This window comes from Clytia hemisphaerica, unplaced genomic scaffold (genome assembly GCF_902728285.1).
Source record: "Clytia hemisphaerica strain Z4C2 unplaced genomic scaffold, Clytia hemisphaerica genome assembly, whole genome shotgun sequence".
NCBI classification, from domain to species: domain Eukaryota; kingdom Metazoa; phylum Cnidaria; class Hydrozoa; order Leptothecata; family Clytiidae; genus Clytia; species Clytia hemisphaerica.
In genome coordinates, this window is record NW_027104389.1 from 1569172 (window position 1) to 1590788 (window position 21617).

Here is a 21617-nt window from a genome sequence, read left to right on the forward strand (position 1 = left end):
TTCGAAGTAAATATTACGTCATAGGTACTTTTTAAAATTGCGGACTTAAATATAAAGTTAAAGATTACATTTTATCTAAATAAAACATATTTTATGAGTATTAAATAAATTTTTTATAAATTTTATAAATATTTAGCATAGTTTGATATAATATTTTAAAGTAAACTTATAGGTTTTAAGTAAAAATAACCTTTAAAATGGTCTGTAATTTAGTACCTTCCCGCGCGAATTGAATTGTGGGAAAGAAATTGTAAACCAAGTCAAACGAAGTGGAGGGAAACTTGTAAAAATGAAAGATGCTGTGATTCTCCTGAATGAAACTACATAAATATGCTGTAGAAAAGTATTTTCTGCAGCGATATGGCTTCTAAATATCAATTTGTCAAAGAAAGACTTAATTTAAACTGTAGAACAATTTGGGATCTATAAAAACATGTCTGATCGGTCAAAATGGGAATCTAGAAGAAGATCACCAAACGGCCACTACAACAACCATCAACAAAGAAGCTCTAGCTCAGAACGAAGCTATAGAGGTAAGAAGTTTTATGGATTGTTTTTTCTCTGTATTTCCTTTACATTGTTTTCATAAAAAGCATGTATATATTTTACTGTCCTAACTTGAGAATATGTCCTTCTGAGAGTGTGTTCAAACAACTAGATAGAAACATACCTACCTATTTGTAATATTTGTAATATATTTGTTGCTTCTGCTTGAACAGCTTGTCCAACTTTTTGAGTCCAAAGATAAACATTTCTTTGAGGCTGTGGAGTCAGCTTGCCTAATACTGTAATTTGGTCCAATGTGGACATCCCTCAGATTCTAATTTCAACATCCTTCTTTAGAGATAGGAATAATACCGTGAGATCGGGTAACTTGCATCAGTGGAGGCTAACATGCATAGCCCTCAAATGAATGACCTGGCTGGTCATTAAAAGACAAAGTTAAATCAAAACAAAAATCGTAGAGTAGAGCCGCGAGCGGAGCTGCGTAGTTCATTTGCTTTGAAATTTTGCTGCTTTGATTGGTTAGTCATTTGATGGCTATGCAAGTTTCCCTCCACTGATGCAAGTTACCCGACTTCACGGTAGGAAGGTTGGAATCATTGATGGACTTGAGTGACTGCTATGCAAACAAAAAAAGTTTCAATCAGCAATTCCGACTTTCTCCTATTATTCTTATCTTAAAGAAGAAACAAGTGTTTCAACCGGTATTCCAACTAAGCCATATTTTGGTTTGTACATGAATTTCGCCTGCTCAAATCAAAACAACAAAATGGTCAATCTCACTAAAGCAAAACATTGCCGCCACAGCATTTCCCTGGATAAAAATTCTGGTCATGTGACCATCCGTGATTTTAGACCAATGAAAACGCTTCATTTCCCCGGATTAAAGTTGTGTCTACACTAACACGCAGGAAGTAGCTAGAAAAAGAGAGAAAAAACCAGGGGTCGAATTAAATTTTTCTCCCTTCTTGCGGCAAACATAAAAGACTTTAGGGCCAAATTGAAAAGTGGTCAACCAAAACACAAAATCAAAAATCTTACAAACAAAATAAGTAACTGTAATTTTTTTTTTAAATAACCCTTAAATTTTCCAATTTCAATTTCTAAATCAACCGAGTCGCACTTTTAGACTCTGTAATCAGGTGATTATATCGAAACACAACTAGTGAGGTTTGTCACGGAAGGACAAGTGTTAAAATATAATGGACCTTCTTTTGAAAAATAAAATGATTAATCAAAGATGAAATGTTGTTTTAAAACAAGTACACCCTAGTTAGTTTAATAGGTTTATTCATTTTGAAATAAGTCAAACAACAAAAAAGTACTGCAAGCAGAAACTTTTTTCAAATATTGAATTCCTTCCGTGACAATTTCAAGACAAAAAGTTTTTTCACCAGTTTTGTGCATGTACACTATTCTTGATATTATTGCAAGTTCTAACTATTGGTACCCCCTAACAAAAAATGAAATTACATTCCAAAGCAACCTCCTTCATATTCACTTACAAGGTCTGAAATCATTGTCCTTCCGTGACACTTTCACCTTGTCCTTCCGTGACAGATTAAAAATATCTTGTTATTTTTAGAAATCTTGGACTTCAATGGGTCTAATCCATTGCAGGAGAGTGTCCTACGAGGTTTAGAACCATTGGGAACCAGCTCAACCCTGTATGGAGCTCAGAATAAGCTTAACTAAGGCTCCAGTACGGCGCTGTAAGCTTACAGCGTAAGCCCAGGCGGCTCTGGAGGCCTAAAAACCGGTTTTCTGGCAAAACTACTGTTCCCAGCCGGTTCTAAACCCTCTAAATCGCTTCAGCACCATGGAAATATGCTAATTAGAGCCTTTGGAAGTAGCTTACTTGCTTGCAAGGTTGCGTTATTACGTTTTTTGCTTAAAAAAGCCTTAAAAACACTTAAATAGAGCTTTTTAAGCGTTGTTAAGCTATTTTAGTGAAAATTCGTCGGTTCTGCCCCCTTCGCTGGACTTCAATGGGTCTAATCCATTGCAAGGGAGTGTCCTACGAGGTTTATGACCATTGGGAACCAGCTCAGCCCTGTATGGAGCTCAGAATAAGCTTAACTAAGGCTCCAGTACAGCGCTGTAAGCTTACAGTATAAGCCTAAAAATTGGTTTTCTGGCAAAACTACTGTTCCCAGCCGGTTCTAAACCCTCTAAAACGCTTCAGCACCATAGAAATATGCTAATTAGAGCCTTTGGAAGTAGCTCACTCGCTTGCAAGGTCGCGTTTTTACGTTTTTTGCTTAAAAAATATAATCTTTCCTGTAAAATTTCCTAATTATTATCACCATTATCCCTATTAGCCCCAGGGGGGGGGTAGAATCTACCACGCTGGAGTTCTTTTGTTTATATCTCGGAGAAACGACTTGAAACTTTCTGACTTTTAATAAAATCTTATTAAGAGTAGTTGTGCAAAATCTTAGGGTCATAGGTTGTCCAGATCAGGTTTTATGACTTTATTGTGAAACATGACATAAAACCCAGCTTAAATCGCTTAAAACTCAAAATTTTAAAGTGCTGATAACTTCTAAACTATTTATTCAATCATTTTCAAATTTTGACACGTGATAGGCATTGATAATACAAATTTAAAAAATCAAAAGAAAATTTTTGAAAATAATGACGTCATCATTTATGACGTCATCAAATTTTGAAAATTTTACTCATCTTCAGCATTGATTTTAAGAAAGACTCTTCATGGAATTTGCAAAACCGGCAATTATGTTAAAGAACAGTCTTTTATCTTTCAGAATCTTCAAACAGAATTGAAATATCTTTATTGGTTCGAATGTAATAGACATTTTTGTAAACCATATATTTGGGCTTTTTTCCGACAGGTGGAAATTTTGTGATGACGTCATCAGTTTTTGAATGACGTAATCAAATTTTTTTTTCTTCCTGGAAAATTGTATCATGATGGAGAACATCTGTACCAAATTTCATGGCCATAGCTCTTCTAGATCGAAAATAATCGAGGGTGGTAGATTCTACCCTCCCCCCTGGGGATACAAAAGTCAAAAAAGCTTGGGGCTAATAGGGTTATGGTTGAACAATAAAAATACAGTTCCAAGGTTTTGAAATGAACTGAATAGTAAAAATGGCTATGATTCATGATATGATGTGTCACTCCACTAGTTTCAGTCAACATTTCTTACGCTATTGCTGATTTTGAAAAATAGGAATTTTTTCCTTCCGTGACGGTGTCCTTCCGTGACACTGACCTTTCTCAGTTGCAAAGGCCTGTAGCCATTGAAATTAATTTTTTTGACTCAGTTCTTTTTTCAATGACAAGCAGATAGACATAAGTTTCTTCTGGTGGTATTTTGGTTTTAAAATTCTCTTTAAATTCACAGGAATCTGAATCAGCATACTTTTGTCTTTTTTAATGTCTTTGCTGTGTTCCTTCCGTGACAGAACCTTCAAAGTTCAATTATTCAACGAGGAAAAACTTTTATGAAATTTATTTTGGTTTGGAAGTAGTAGTACTATGAAGGCTTTAATTCAGGACTAATACTATTTTCATTAAGTTTACCATTTTTCAAAAATAGACCAAAAAAGGCTCTGATTTCCTTCCGTGACAGAAACGGGACTTTTCAATTTGGCCCTTTAAGAGGCCATTTATTTAAGAAAGGGCTGTTATATCATAAATAAATTATGTAAGTAAGTGATATTTTAAGTAACAAGTTCATTAACAATTTTATTTTGAAGTTTGTTTTCAAAAACAAAACCCCCGTCAGACCATTTTCCATGTCTTTTTTAGCGTCCGGTTAACAGACGCTGCCCTTCAAGAATTGTGAAAAATAATGGGGGAAAAGCCTTTTTTATGAAAAAATAGGAGATAAAGTGCCGTTTTTGACCCCTAGCGGACGCTGCCCTGCCTTTTTAAAATTTGGCCTGCCTGTGCTAGATGATAACTTCATTTTCTTAACTTATGGACCCATTTGGAAGTATTTGTAATACAGATCATTTGGCAGTGTAGTTGTAGCCTATACAAGAATTGGAATCTAATGTCTGAAGTCGTAACTCCTTGCCAGTGACTCCGCAGAGAAATTTTTAGTTGGCAGACACTGACTTTAGGTTGGTTTGGAAATCGTTTTATTTTGAAATGTAATCTTTACTTTAGATGAATACTTTTATTTATTTGGATTCAAAATTTTAAATTTTAAAAGTTATCTTTCATCACAAAATAAAAAAGTACACTACTCCGAGTTTCATGCTTACTGCACTTGTCAAATGTACAAATAAAATGAATCTGTTTTGAAATTCTCATTTAAAAAGCTAAAAAATGTTAAAAAGTTGAAAGAGTTGAAATAATTGGTGCGATAAAAAATTGATGTGCGTATAAAAGGGTAATAAAAGGTAGATAAAAGGAATGCATAAAAATTCTATCATTAGTCCGGTGGGACTGCTTTGAAGTTTTTCAGTAGAAATTTATTTAAATGACGGCATTTTGATACTAATTCCGAACGTTTATTAATCAGGTCAAGTTCTGACGTCATAATGTGATATTTTTCTGTCAGGCACAAATTACATCGTTTTGAGCCATTTACATAAGGACGGGCGTGGTCAATTATTTCCCAGATCAATTTAGGGGAGATATCCTTCAATTGGAGGTCCCACACGTAGTTCGAAAGTTCGGTTGATTTCTTCTTGTCTTCATTCCTGAACGTATGTTTGTGGCCATACCAACGTTGTTTGAAAGAATTGGCAGTTAAACCAATGTAGTGTTTGCCTTCCTCGGTATCGACTTTTTTGACGTTACACTTGTAGATAACTTCTTTATTTGGATTCATGAAAGGTTCAAGGTTTGTTTACTTTTTATTTCAAATTATTTCATTGATTTATTGAGCTGCAATAGCTGATTGAAAAACAAAGATTTTTGATAGTTATCAGGGTGGGCTTGGCCGCCATTTTGAATTTTGAATTTTTTTCTTCTTGTACTCGGCAAATTAGAGGTTGTTCGTAATACGCGATTTGGCTTACGCGTAACACTTGTGAAGAGTGAGAAAATTAAAAGAGAGATATCGACATTAGACCAACTAACGGTAGTAAAATACCGTAACTTGGTCTAATGTCGACATCCCTCCTCTAATTTTGACACCCTTTTTATCAGCTGAAATTGATAGAATGGTTGAAACTGTTTTTCTTTGCTTAATGGTCAGAGAGGAATTATTCTTTTTCAATCAGTGATTCAATCTTTCATATTATTCCTGTCTCTAAAAAAAGGTTGTCGGAATTAGACGACAGATGTTGATATTAGACCAACTTACGGTAGTGAGCAAGCAGTGGTTAGTCCGGAATTAGTCCGGAATTAGTCCGGAGTTGTTAGGAAGGTGTGTAGGTCATTGTGCCTGTCAATGATTTCTTCAGCCAAATCTCTCACATTTTCAGGAATTTCTCCCGCATTTCCAAAAAATTTCCAAATTCCTGAAAAAATTAGGTTTTGGGACAAACGGAATGGCAATAATAATAGCCTGATTTTGGAAAATTGGGATGAGAAATTCTTCGATTTCCTGAAAAAAATTCCAATAAAATCAGACTTTGCAGAAAAATATTCCCGATTTTCTGATTTTCAAAAAATTTGGATAACAGTATCAGGGAAAACTTCTCCAACAGGGAGATCTCCCACATTTTTGTGAGCTGAAGTTGACAGCTATGCTAGTTAGTGAGGTCAAAAATACTTCAGATGGTGATGAAAGCATGAAATTTGGCACAGATGATCCTTAGAAGGTCTAAAACTTAAAATTTTAAACAGTAACACCAAATTTTGCCACCTGGCCACAAGCCAGATGACATGATCAGGTGGCTGGGCAAAGAATATTTTTTTGAAAATATTTAAAATCTGATGGTTGAAGCGAAAAGAGCATGAAATGCTAATGAAAATTGAGGTATAATAAAGTATGCCTTGAAAATCTTCCTATCAAAAGTTATGGAGGTTGAAAGTTTTGTGATGACGTCATCATAAGCCTTTCCAGGCAAAACCTAAAAATCCTGTAATAACGGAACTAGTTGACCGAATTTGGTTTTTTATACATTAATCCATGTCAAAATTTGAAATTCTTTCTGATGCTTGGGTCTAAACAACATAGGAAGGCTTACATTAAAACATCCAAAAAAAATTAGTCAGTTGTATATATACTGTGTTCCTGAAGGGAGAACACTGCGTTGATTTGCCTTGTGAATCTCTAAATCTAAGTTTTAGTAGTCTGTAGGATTTAAAGATTTTAATTCTATTTGAACACTAGAATTTTTTTGCCCAGCCACCCAATGACATTACCTGACAGATGGCCAGGTTACAAAATTTGGTGTTACGTTTTCATGTGCTACCAGACCTAACTATAGGTGTTATTTGAATACTTCTTTGGGGAATTTGTCAAATCTCTTGGCGTGGAAAGGATACTTATTGACCAAGGAAGGGTTTTTTTTTGGGAAAAACTTATCTTCCAGGTATTTTTATGTTTAATGTTGACAGCTTTGAGGAGATAGCCAATTCCTCCTAATATCTGACTTTTATGGCAGAAAATGCCTCATTTTCTTTCGTCAAAATTGAAATTTGAGATGTTGCCTTCAATGATGTTCCAGGTGTAAGTTATTTGATAATGCTATCCTACTTGGAATACTTGGAAGTAGTTTGATGTTATGTGGCTTGAGACCAGTGCCATGTGTGCAATACTGTTCGTCTCAGCTCTCCTCAAGTTTGTGTAGTCTGAAACAAGAGGTTCATCCTGGACAGTTGTAAGATTCCTCAAATCTTTGGGTAAGAAATTGAACAATTTTGGTCCCTGCATACAAATGAATGCTTAGACTTGGCGTTGAAAGGAACTTCTCTTTATCAGGGGAAACACTTCCTTCCTTGTCTCTCATTGAAGCTGAAGATGCCCCTATTCTCTGTTTCATAAGCAATTGCAATATTTGGAACTTCAAGTCTTCTTGATCCAAGTATAAATGATAACATACCTTTCCCTCCTTTGTTGCAGAGAATACATTCCAAGCTCCTTCAAAGTCTTCCCAGTTTTCGTCTTTTGAGGTTAAGCAATCAGTCCAGCTTTATGTGCAATTTTGAACTCCATTTTTTGTAGAGAAATAACAGTGTGGAACAAAGAAAACAGTCAAACATCAAAAAAATTATCTTACCTTTAATTGCAATTGAATGGGCTTTCAAAGTTTGTAAATATGAATGGCGGCTTTCACAAGCTAAATCTTGGTACCATTTTCAACTTTCCCCCAACTTGCCTTCCTCGAAAATGAAGAAGAAATTTGCAGCATCAGGATGGAGCAAATCGCCACCTGGCAGCAAATTACACGCTTGTAATTTGTCCATTATATTGGGCGGTGAGCGGTTTGGCGGCAGGCACTCTAATTCTCCAATCAGTGTCGACCATTTTTAAGGAGAACAACAAATTTAAAAGGGCCCGCTGGCCGTCATTTGTCATGGTCTCATTTGTGCTGTTATTAAATGCTGAGTTGGACGCAAAAATACAACTCTGTGCCCTGCTGACAATTTCAATGGTTTTAGTCTTCCCAATAGATGAGATGTGTGAGGGATGGATTACCATGTTGAAGTAGGCCACATTTCCAGGGTGTTAAAAGTTTTGAGCAATAGCTAATGCTTTCCATAAAGTTACCTACCTTACCTTTGAGTATCTTTGAGTAGCTTCCTTATGATATTTCCATCCTGTCAGGACCAATGTATTGTTTCATGTTGATAATGCTATTTTAGTCTAATCTTCTCTTTATGGTGTACCCAGGCATGTGTGGCTTGTCTGGAATCCTATACAGATATTTGTCCAGCTCAGTTTTGAATTTTTGTTTGCCATATCCTGTGAGATTCCTCAAGTAGCCTGGTAGTATGTCAAATAGCCTTGGTCCTTGCACTTTGAAACTTGAATAGATGGCTCTTAGCCAGTGTCTCCATTTTACTAATGGAATATGGCATTTTCTTCCTTGTCTGGGATTGTGATAATATATAATTGTCTCAGTATTTTATTTGGGACCAAGTTCTATTATACACCAGGGCCGGGTTGTTCAAAAGTGGATTAGCGGCCGATTAAATCTTGATTAGCGCTGATTAACGCAGAGCCGTCGGTTGTTCGAAAAAAATTAGGCTTAAATCTGGATTAAATCCCGATTAAATTGGCCAAATTTTAATCCTGCTCTGACCCAGGATTAACGAGGATTACCTAAGAAGCTTTTTCCTACAAGAAAAGTGAAGTCACTGCATTGAAGTGAGAAATTCAAACGAAAAAAGATTTGACGTCAAGATTAAGATTTTTGAAAACACAGGCAAAATGTCCATAATTAGTTAATCTGACGTTCAAACAACGGAAGTTAATCGCCAGGATTAACTAATCGAAATCTAATTGCAATTAGCGCTAATCGGGATTTAATCTAATCAACTTTTGGACAACCGGGCCCAGGTGAAGTGAGAATAGCTCGAGTATTTTCGGTTGTTCCCAGTAATCTTGGTTGTGGAGGTTTTTTATCCCTCTGGTGAATGATCTCTGGACATCCTCAATTTGTTGTATTAGTTTTGCTTCATTTGGTGACCATAGCTGCAAACAGCTTGGGAAATACAGTATGTTTCCATTTCAAGAAATGATGTACGATTCATCAATGACAGGCTGCATCATTTGAAAATTTCAGGCGTGTGGTCAATCACAGTGCTAGGAGGGCTATGCACAACTTTCAGTTGTGAAACTTACTTTATGGGGTGCGATTGGTCGCACTCCTCAGACATTTTAGGTGTGTGTGGAGGTGTGCGTGTGCTATCGCACGCCTCAAATGATGCAGCCTGCAATGACACAAGCAATCAACAAAAGAAACCATTAGAAACCCACTATGAACATTGTTAATATATCCTTGTTGCATAGATAAAACAAGTTAAATAAATTTTTCAATTAAACAGCATTCTTTTCATATTTCAGGTTCCAGAGACAAGGAAAGAGACAATGAAAGAGATAGGAAATATGATAAAGAACGTGATCGTGGAAGTTCTCAAAACAAAGAATATGACCGTTACGATAGGGAAAGGGATCGTGGAAAAAACCGAGAACGAGATAGAGACCGGGACCGCGATAGGGATAAAGAACGTGATGAATGGAGGCAAAATCGATATAGATACAGAGACAATGACTCTAAAAGAGATAGGGAAGATAGATATAAGAAAGACTCTGATCGATATGAGAGAAGTTCTAGCTTTGAGAAGGATGCTAGGTCTTTTCCATCAAGACGTGATACCCATGAAAAGCGCCCTCATACGCCTCCATTCCCACCACCTCCTCCGTCAAACACTTTCAATACAGCACATAAACATCAAGATTCATCATCCAGTGGATATAACAGTTCACCATTTCCTGGGGCAGAACCACCACCGCCTCCACCACCATCCAATCCTCCTTCTATGACACAACGACTGACCTCTCTCTATTTGGCAGACAATAAACAAAAAGAGAAAGCTCCACCACCTCCGGCCAGTAAACCAACTTTGAATCGCAGCTCATCAAATGCATCTTCAAAGCCAGATCCTGTTAAATCAGATTTACGAAATTACAAGCTCTTACTTGACCCCATGATAAAGAAAGGACATACAAAAATAACACGTTATGATGGTGTGCTGACAGGGGTGTGTTCTCTTTTTTCCTGTTTAAATTATTATGGTGTTCAAATATTATTCCTCCATATTTTAAACTATTCCAGACCATTTTTCTTGCCCTAATGAAAACTACCTTTTTGTGGTAAACACTACGTGAAGTGCCTGCGGCTGGCTGTCCTGCCTTTTCAGAATATGACCTGTATTCTAATGAAATTTAGAAAAGTTTCATAATAACATTCAATGGGAAAAATTAGCTTTGGTTTTTAATAATTTTTATTTTACTTGTAGCAACCACCTGTTGTCCCTAAAGACCCACGTCAAAGGAAAAGCAAAATATGGACATTGGAGCAATGTGATTTGCCTGTCCCTACCCCCAGTGTATGTACTTACCTCTTTAAAAACCTCCTTGGCTATGGTTCAAGATTTAGCTTTGTTATTGTCGTTACAATTGTCATTGCAATTATAATGACCAGGAAAATGTATTGTATTTTAGCCTGAACTCAATTAACTTAGAGATAAAAGTTGCTCTGTCTAATGATTGCTTTTTGGATTAATTTTTTCTCATTTATTGTTTAGATGGATAAAAACTACGTTGGTCCCATGCCTCGAGATACAATACGCTTTTCAAATTTGAATGATAACATCGATAGAAAATTTCTTTACGAATTATGTGAAGCTTATGGCGACATCCTTGAACACAAAGTATATTTTGATCCTAAAAGTAATCGCCATATGGGAACAGGCAAAGTTGTCTTTGATAACAAGACTAAAACAGATTCTGTTGTTTCATTAATGGATGGAAGAAGTGTAATGGGCAACGAAATCAAAGCATGGATTGATGTCAAAAGTAAGAATAAAACTTGAAATTCTACTGTTGTTATTCTTTATAATATAAATTTTTAAACATGCAGTATTTCGTCATTGCAACCATTACTGTGATTTCAGGCAACGTCATTTTGTTTTCCAATTTTTAGTTCAGTTCTTTTCTTAGTAAATAAATGCACATATCAACTTGATAAAACTATTGCAGTATATTTTGAAAAAAGCTTATGAAAAAGTTATTTACTTAACTTAAATTTTTCTTCAGATCCACCAGGTCATAGCATTTGGAAACAATTAGAAGTTGAATGCTTAGCCAGGGATGCCAAAATAGCTGATGCTTGTCGACCTCCTCCAGTTCAACCTATATCATCGCAACATCAGTCGACGCCCTCGACACCAACAATAGGTTCTTTCCAACGCAATCAACCAGTTGCTCCAAGCTACATGAACAATCAATCTATTCCTCCGCCTCCTCCTCCATCTAATAGTTATGGAGGTCGCACTGGACCCATGACGCCTCCATCTATGGGTGGACCTTCAGAGAGGTCACATCCTCCACCTCCACCCCCTTCTAATAAATATTACAAATCAAAATCAAGAAACTCAAAGTATAGTCCAGTATCAGACCAATCAAACTCACCAAAGAGTCCTAGAAATAAACATTCGAATACAGCTTATGAAGCGATTTCTGACTCTGAAACTAATAAAGACCAAGTGGAAGATATTTCACCTGCATCAGCGACTGGTGGTGGTCAAGATGATGACAATATGTCATTGTCACCAATCAGTCCAACTGATGCTAACAATAAAGTCGAGTTGAATATTCATCAGCATCAAAACCTTCCACTCCCACAACAAAATATGTTACCAGTACCTGGTAATGCACCACCAGGCCGCGGAATGCCTTTCCCTCTTATTCCTCCACTACCGATTCCTCAGCCGCCACAGAACTTTGGAGGTAATTACTTTCCTCCACCTATACCGCAGCCGCCACCACAAGGTGGCATGAATCAACCAATGCAACCTATGAACAATTTTGTACCACCGCCTCAACCTCAGCCACCCTTTAATCATAATCTTCAGCAACAAATGTCGTACCAACCGCAACCACCACCACAAATGCCGCAACAACCAGCGCCATCTCTGATGCAACAAAATTTGATTCAAAACAATAATTATAATAATAACATGCAGCATTCTCATACTAATATGCAACAATCTCAACATAGATACCAAGACGAACACCAGAGAGACTTTCATCGTAACCAACGAATGTTGCCTCAAAATACACCTCACCTCAAAAACAACAACATTGAACAATACCAAGAACAAAGCAATGAGCAACAAGCACCAACACAGCAAGATCTTCCTTTTGTTTTTCAAGTCAAAGCAGGTTGCGCTCGTGATATTAGTCAGGAGTTGAAACGTATTTTAAGCAGAGATACCTTGAAGAGACTCGTAGAACAGTCTGCATTCAAAGCCTATGAAAATTGGTGGGAGAAGCAGAAAAGCCTAAACGAACCTAAACCAGAATCTAAAACACTTGGTGAGGAACCGCTGAACAATAAGACAAACCTTAAAAATTCAGCATCGATAGATGAAATCAAATCGACCACTTGGAATAAAAATAAACAAGCTTTATCAGAAATTGTTCAGTCTATGTTCGGTCCTGAAAAATCTATGGATAATTCAAGTTTCTTAAGCTCGTTCCGTATCAGTCGTCGACCTTCAGCTAGCTCAACTCGAATGAAACAGCAAACACAATCCCGACGAAAAAAGAATAGGTATGCTACTCTTCTTAGTTTTGCCTTTGTCAGAAAGTGGTGGGGTAGTAACACGGATCACTTTGACCAAAATTTGACCTATTTGCTACTGTAGTATAGGAGTAATTTAATCAATCACTCATTATTACTAAAATTGAAAAGCTCGAAGGTCTTATATATTGTTCTTCAAGGTTGGGGATGTTTGAAAGGAGGATAAAGGGGTCTTTATACAATATGTGGTAGTCTCTCATAAATTTGTGAGTGTGAAAATCTGTACCATAAACCCTAACTATTCATAGAACATGGTCTGGTGTTTATAAGAATGTTATTACCGGGATAAGCGAGGAGAAAAACAGTCAATTTTTTATTATACATTCTAACCAGGGGGGGGGGTCGGTACTAAAATCTCAGACATCATGACATTTAGTGACGTGGTGGTACTGCAAAAAAGCTCAAAAATGATTTTAGTACCATGTGTACTAAAATACCAAAAAGGGTGGTCCCTTAAAGAAATATTTGAAAAATCTTAGTATTTTGTTCTTAAATCAGCCAAAATGGAGCATTTTTTTAACAATTTTGGAAAAAATTTGATTTTTTTATTCAGGAATTTTCGAAAAAATCTTCAGAAATCTTTACAATTTTTTTTCAATTTTTTTTTAAATATTTAAAAAAAATATTTTTATGTACAGTTTAGCACAGTTTAGTAATAAAATTATATTATTTTGCAGATTGATGCGCTAAATTCGACTAGGTTTGTAACAATGACCCCATTTTGGTAAATTTAAACCCGTAAAAGGGCAAAAAATGGGTGGTATCTATGTTAAATTGCTCAAAATAATTTTAGTACATGTGTACTAAAATAAAATTTTCAAAAAATAGGTGGGGGTATGTCCAGGTATGTCAAAAATTAGCGAAAATCCTACTAGTACTCATATATGTCTTGGATTTTAGTACCGACCCCCCCCCCTGTTCTAACCAGAGGGATGGTTTTTATTCTCACATTCCTTCAGTAATAGGGCATGGAATAAGGTGAAAGAGAACCGACCGCTACAACGTATCGAGGAGAGTTCTGATGATGACACAGAGGACGACGGTGGAGAGAGTTACGCCAAAAAACATCGCAAAATTGTGGAAGATTCGAATGAAGAAAGTGATGATCAATTTGAACAATTCCTTAAGCAACGTATGTCTTTAAAGTTATTGTGCTTCAATTTTGTTTGATGGATGGATGAAAGGTTGTTAAGGTATATACAGAACAAAATTCCAAAAGAAAGAAAGTGGGTATACCTAGGTAGGTAGCCTAGTTGAATAATGGAATTTAGTTGAATGAGTACAATATGAACTATTCAATGCAGTGGATAGTCGAAATCGATATTCTCTTCTTTTTTTTTAACTTTACGCCTAATTTACTGTTTTTAGGAAAAGTTCAAAAGAGTGGATCGTCACTTTATCAAAAGATCTATTCAGACAGCGAAACAGAACAGGTGATTTTTCTTTGTGTTTGATAATTTCACAGCACAATAGGTCGTAAAAGGCATTTTACTACGTCCTATTTTTCTTGAACGTGTATGGTCACGCCTTGTTTTCTTAAGAAACTATTATAGTTGGGTTTCGGGTTGAAAACGCGATTCGACCGAAGTACACAATCTTTAGGATTAAAGTTTTCACAATGGATACTTTACTTATCTAGTTTGAAATATGGATCTAGAAGTGCGACAAGAAATTTAGGCTTTTTAATTATACCGATAAATTCAATGCTTTTTATTTCAGTCACAAACAGAAGACGAGGATGATTTCATTGACGATCAAACGGTGGCGGAATCCACTGAAAATTCAGCCTCTGATTCTGACAGCTCTTCCGACGATTCTTCTGACTCTGATTGTAAGTTTAAAATTCCTACACGAAAAGCCAGATTTCAGGAAATTCCTTCCTCTTTAGTTTCTTTCTCTCTATGGTTGCCTCGACATTGCAATGAGCTCAGACTTTGATGATTATGTAGTGTGAAAATCGAATGTTTTCTCCCGGTAAATTCACAAGTACAAAAAGTTGCCGAACTCTTTCTCTTAATGAAAGGGGATGTTCCAGTTACAGTGAGAAATGTTCTCTTAGACTCTCTGACGTTTTTATATGAACCCCAACCCCCGTTCCGTGCAGTTTTTTTTGTATACATAATTCCATTGAGTTTAAGGCTAGAGGCGAGTCTCAACCTTTCTAATAAAAAAAAGATTCCTTAAAATTTGCGCCGGACGGTTTACAGATTGAATCTAGTTATCGCGTTTTAAATTTCCAATTTACTTTTTAATCCTGGCGAAACATTTATTATATAAAGCGTTTACTATGGAAACCACGCGGGCTGCGCAAATGACGTAGGAAATACGTGGCTTCAAATCTCACAAAGGAGATTCGACTGTAGCATCTTCTATACGTTACTGCATGATCTATTTTTTCTTCTACAGCCTCTACCACGTCATCATCTGATGCTGAAATTGAGGAGGAGATGAAACGAATCCAGAAAGCTCACCGCGAGAAAGAAGAAGAACAAAACGCTCTCAAGACATCCACCAGTGAAACTGAAGCAGCGCACAAAAACAATGATGAAGAACAGATTACTACCGATGACAAAGGTTTGCCCATTCCCAGCCCTTTTTTCTAATGGCCTTACAGACTTGTATCTAATCTGATTAGATACAAGTCTTCTAAACACTTCTATTATAAACCAATTCTGGTGACCTAAGCAGCAAAAATTCAAATTGATTCTTCCGTTTTCATAATAGATAGTTCAATAGTCGTTTCAATTTTCCAGAAACGATTTTTTCAACCGTTGACATGTTATTATAAATAAAAGTTGTTTAATATTCACTATTTGTTGCGAATTTTTACTCCTAGATGGATTTCGAAGCATGTATGATGAGCCTCGAAGAGCAGCTGTGGAGCAAGCAAAAAAGAAAATCGAAAAAACTGTTTTACCAGCGCCGAAAAGAGAACGAAAGCCGAAAACTGACAAACCTCCACCTCGGAAGCGAGTCAAGAAACAAGCACCGAAAATCATCGAGGAATCATCATCATCATCAGAATCCGAAACGGAATCTTCGTCGTCCGAAACGGAATTATCGGAAGCTGAAAGACATGAAGAAGAAGAAACCCCGATGGAAATCGATGATGAAAAACGGGTTAACAATCGGGTTGAAGAGAATGTTGAAGAGAAACGAGAAATCCAAAATACGAAAACCTCTGAGGAGGAACTCATCAATAATCTTATTATGCTTGAACACAATTACTTTGGCGCTCCACCGCCGACGATTTCTGTCGTTAACAAGACGAACGATAAAGGGAAACATACGAAAATTGATAAACCTAATCATGAAATACCAAACGAACGAAAAGCTATAAAACGGCGACTTGAATCGCCTGAAAAAGCTGAACTCAAATATAAATTTCAAATGCGTACGAAAGAAGAGGAAAATAAAATTATTTGGAACATTTATGATGAGAGTTTAGACGATGAGGACTTAAAGTATATGAAAGGAGCTTTCGAGAGTTTACAACAAGTCGCATCCAAAGAAGTTGACTCGTATTCATGGAGTGATTTGCCTCGTATCCTTTTCGAAACAAACCTTTTTGGTTTTCTCTACACCTATATGAAATTCTCTTCCACTCAGAGCGTCTACAGGCGAATTTTAACCTTTCCGCCCCTGATATGGGCTAGCAGGGCTGGGGGAATGTGGTCATTTTAGCTTAAATTTATGTTTGCGATAAGCCGTTGCAGCTTGTTGTTGTTTGAGGTATCTGATAGGTTATTTGCTATTCATGTATGACGGTCTTTCAACGTCAGTAAGATAATCTTAGAGCCCTGTATTTCTGACACATTCCAAAATTTAAAATGCAGAACGAGGCCTATTACTCTCGGGTGCCTAATAAACGTACATGTACGTTTATTTTTTTCGTGTCAAAATTCCCGCCTGTACGCACCTTATTAGGAACTGTACGTTTATTTATTCTGAAGAATTTTCCTGCCTGTACGTTTATTCCCTCCTGTACGTTTATATATTTTCACCCAATATCGCCCAATTCATACTGGAAAAAATTGTTATTTTTTGTTCAAGTAAGATATGTTGAAAGGCCGTTAATTACATTTGAACGTATTGTGGGAGATTTCAAGTGTTACACGAGTAAATTCGAACGTTTTGCTTATTTAGTACTTGTCATTGATCTATAAGAGATATACCTATACTTAAGTCACTCGTTTCGACCTGGATGTTCTACTTTTGAAAAATTGGTAGATTATTCCCTGTACGTTTATTTTAGCCTGTACGTTTATTTATTTTAGCTCTGATTTCTTGCCTGTACGTTTATTTCAGCCTGTACGTTTATTAATTCCAATTTTATTCTCTCCCCTGTACGTTTATTTTGGTCTGTACGTTTATTAGGCACCCGAGAGTATTAATCTTACTTATTTGCTTTTTATTTCTTTATAACTTTATGCTAGTCATTCAGCTGTTTACCTTGACTTTATTTATCCCGAATCAGTTCCACCGATTTATAAACAGAAACGTGTGAAAGGGGAAGCAAAATTACGCATACATAAAACTGGTTCCGCTCGCTCCGAGGGTTACTACAAAATCGAGATGAAGGAGAAAGCGCAATATCTGAAGTCAGCTCTTCGACAATTGACCGTACTCAAGCAACGCGACGATGTAGACGAAAAGACAGCTGCAAGTCAGGTAAGGATTCAAGATTTTTTCTGGTAATTTGGATAAGGTCGTTCCATTTGTTAGCTCTAAACTATCGAATGGAATAGCCTTCTGTTGCGACGTCTAAAACCTTGTCATTGTTACTCGTGATTCTCACCATGTAATGTTTTCTAAAAAAACACTCATGTTTTTTACAGTAGCGGCAAATTCAAGCCAAAAAAATTTCCAAAATTTGCCATCCATGGTAAACGCAAATTTTCAATTGATCATATCTTTAAGAGACTTCAAGCCCCCACTGAGATTTTTTGAGGTTATAAACTAGACCTACTAAGGAAGCATTACTGAAAGTTTCAAAAAAATTTGTAGGGGGTTCAAAAAGATACTCCATCTTGAATTTTGCTCCAGATCTGACAAAATAGCAATTTTTTCGGCCATTTTTGACGGTTACGCAAAAATAAAAATCCTGAAAATGTTATTTTTGTGGCCAAAACCCACCAGTAAACCACTCCAGGTCAAAAGTTTGCCTCAAAAAAGTCTCCAAGGACCATCAGCAGACAGCTAAAAGTGCTTCTAAACCCAGATTACACAAAGTTTGAAGCCCTCTACAGGAGATGCTAAAGATTTTCGGGGAAAATTTTGGAGACTCAATTTGATTTTTTCTGATTCCCTACAAAAAGTTCTTGAAATCCACTGTAAATCAGCTTTCTAATGTACTTGAATAAAAATTCATTGGCTTTCAAAATCTGCTCCCCACCAGAGTTCATGATTTTTAGGGGTCAATTTCCGCTTAGTAGCCTATCTTTGAGACGCTGTATCTTCAAAACTACTTGAGATATCAAGGTGAAATTTTCAGGGTCTTATTTTCTTGTGTGATGGATCATTTGGTCAAAATTTCATCAAAATCCAAGAGGATGAGGTATCACACCCTGAAGACTCTTAAAAAAAATGGCTCTTAACTTTTCTCTTTTTGGACCTACCTTGGAGGTCCTATAAATTAACCGATGTCCGTTCGTTCGTCCGCCCGTCTGTTACCAGCTTTTCTCAGGATTGGCTCATTAGTTTTTTCTGATTTTTGGCACAATGATGCAAAATGGCAATGCCCAAAATGTGACGAAGCCCGATTTTCGAAATGCCGGAAAAACTGTTTTTTTGGCATTTTCTCGAGATTTTATCAAAAGTTTTTTCTAAATTTTTTGCGATCTTTCGTTCGTTTTTTGAAAAAAAAAAATTTTTCCGGCCGGAAATATGAAATATGCCGGAAATCGCCGTTTTTCTGGATTTTCATTGGACTTTTTCCTTAAAAGTGGTTATTTTTTTCATTCAAAAACATTATAAATAGCAATGCCCACCATCAAACATGTTTCAATTTTCAATAAAATTGATTTTTGAAGCCGGAACTATTCAAAAATTGCCGGAACAACCTATTTTCGCCGGAAAGACCGTATTTCTTGAATTTCTCGAGCTGTACTTTATATTTTTTTATGAAATTTTGCACACTGATGCAGAATTATAATACCTAAAATGTGACGGAGCCCGATTTTCTGAAAACATTTTTTTCCGGCCGAAAATGCCGGAAATATGCCGGAAAAAACTGTCTGTTTTTGCAGATTTTCATTGGATTTTTTCGTTTTATGTCTTTGTTTTTTCAAACAAAAACATTATTTATAAGAATGTCCATGATTAAGCATGGCTCAATTTTCAACGAAACTGATTTTGGTACAGAAACTTTCTAAAAATCGCCAGAACAGCCGAGAATCGCCGGATTTCTTGAATTTCTCGAGTTGTTCTTGTATTATTCTGCATTTTCATACTATTGTTGTCATTTTTCGATTGTCTTATTACATCAATCTTCAGGTAGGTCCATTCAGCATGTAGCTTGTTTCTCATAAAAGTATTAAAATTTCCATCCGAATTTTATCCTTACACAAAATCAATCTGTTTTTTCCTATAGGCAAGTGCAGAACAGAAGATGAAGTCACGTGAGAACCGAGCCATGCAGCGTCGTTTAGCATCATCGTTCGCACAAGAAGAATTCGCTTCGCTCATTAATTACAACCAAGCATTGAGGGTGAGTCGCCCCTTTTTTTGTAACGTATTACGATCCAAGAAATTTTGGTGGTTTGTAGGATAATTCCGATAAAAAATGGTTATTGAATAAGCAAAATTTATTCTAATCCTGAGATAGTACGATTAAATTCCTTTCTTTTAAAAGGTCTGGTACCTGGTAAATCGCTTGAGAAATTGTAAAAATGATTTGTTGAAGCGAACCATCGTTTTGAGCATAAATATGTTATGTTATCATATACTGACAAAGAATAACTAATTAATTCGATTTTACTCCCTGTCTTTTATAGATGCGAAAGAAAGCTCTACGTTTCCAAAAATCATCCATTCACAACTGGGGGCTGTTTGCTTTGGAACCGATAGCTGCCGAAGAATTTGTTTGTGAATACGTCGGTACCATGGTTCGATCGATCGTTGCTGAACTTCGCGAACAGCGTTACGAGAAGAGTGGCATCGGTAGCTCGTATCTGTTTCGACTGGATATGGAAAGTGTGATCGATGCTACAAAAACTGGATGTAATGCGAGATTCATCAATCACTCATGCCAGGTATGTAGTCTTTTCGTAATACCAAACATCCGTCTGTTCTTTTCAATACTTCTTGACTCCCAATCGCCTTTCACATGATGATCACGTGACCTTTCATCACGTGATCCGAATGCGAATCTTGAAGATTTCGAGATTTGCTGGTAGTCTATTACTAGTCTAGTAGTCTATTAGACTAGAGTCTACTTCTGACTTTGCTTTCTGATGATTTTGATGACGCTGAGTCCAGTGAAGTAGACTAGAGGATTTCCCTTGAGGATTTACCTTGGTTTATAAACCCCAATGCCTAACCGCTTGCGCCAACGAGACACGGCAGAATACTGTAATGCTGTCATTCACAAATACTTATTACCCTACCGGTGCCCCTACAAGGATCCCTATGAGATCCTAAGTTAAGTCTCATTGTACGAATGCTCCTAAGAAGGCCTTCGGCTTTTTAATGTGACTCTCGAGCTCCAACCCTAACCCTAACTGATAATAACCAAAACCCCGTCTAGGTCTGCAGATCGGAAAATTTCACTTGCATCCTGGTGGATGATATCGTCTGCTAACCCTTCTGCCGAGTACTGTTTGAAATCTACTCTTAAGTCTGCCAACGCAAAAAAATGAGGCTAGGAAATAAGAACTTTTCCTCAAACTTAGGGATATTATTTTAAGTGCATGGTAATATCAATTCTTTCGTTCTTTCTATTTCAGCCGAATTGTTATGCGAAGGTGATCTTAGTTGAAGGGGCCAAGAAGATTGTTATTTATTCGAAATATGATATTGCGTTAGGCGAAGAAATCACATACGATTACAAATTTCCGATCGAAGATGAGAAGATCCCATGTTTGTGTGGTGCTCCTCAATGTAGAGGATCTTTGAACTAATTGATGTTGGTTTTACAACCAGCCATTGCATGATACCATATTTTCTTTATCCATTAGTGTGTTACTAAAAAGTCATATATTTTTGTACTCGTAATGAATTCTCTCTCTTTTTTCAATCAAAAAGTAAATAATTTCAAAAATTGGTCAAAGTACTGTTAAGCCTTTCCAATTCCGGTCGATTAGAAATACAGTCCCAAGCCTTTGTGATGCCGTCTTTCTTGAACCCCTTCAAATAAATGAATGGTGTTGATTAGTATATCTCTGATGTGTAGATAATTTTTCTGTTCATTTTTTGTTATATCCTGTCATATGTATACTACGAAAAAGATGTTTAACTTTCGTTGACATTTTTTAAACAATTGATGCAATAATTCTTCATAGAAGAAAATGTTTTGATATTCTAAAGAAAATCGAACCAACCTCATCCCCATGGTGTACTTATTGCTTACTGTTTGATTCACTCACTTCACTTTGATCCACTTCGATTCAATTGTTCTGAGTACGATTCCACTTCCCGGACTAAGACCATGTTCGCACGTGATGTTTCATTGAAGCCATTTTATTGGTTATTGCCTGGAAAAACTTTAAGCACTCCATCTAGGCCTTCGGGTTTTACCTTAATCTGTGTTTGTAGCGAGCCCACCAGAATCATCAATAGCGCGAGGGGGGTTAGATAAAGCCCTGTGTTGGAGGGCCAGGTAGTTTAGTCGGAGAATGACGAAGGTAATAAAAAAGATGAACCAATCA

The 21617-nt window shown here is 36.5% G+C and overlaps 1 protein-coding gene across 2 annotated transcripts; it reads left to right on the forward strand.

Annotated features, from left to right (window-relative positions):
* Positions 1–222: 222 nt before the first annotated feature.
* On the forward strand, positions 223–21295 carry LOC136819597 (histone-lysine N-methyltransferase SETD1-like). Of its 2 annotated transcripts, none has more exons than XM_067075828.1 (14): positions 223–533; positions 9447–10144; positions 10403–10492; positions 10691–10961; positions 11202–12720; positions 13710–13882; positions 14119–14183; positions 14470–14581; positions 15157–15324; positions 15587–16294; positions 17228–17421; positions 19343–19459; positions 19746–20003; positions 20697–21295. In XM_067075828.1, exons 1-14 carry the CDS (start codon positions 434–436, stop codon positions 20868–20870), a joined length of 4647 nt encoding a protein of 1548 aa, XP_066931929.1. In that variant the 5' UTR covers positions 223–433; the 3' UTR covers positions 20871–21295. The 2 variants fall into 2 exon arrangements, with proteins under 2 accessions (XP_066931929.1, XP_066931930.1); XM_067075829.1 differs by having other exon boundaries at positions 13716–13882.
* The last annotated feature ends 322 nt before the right edge of the window (positions 21296–21617 follow it).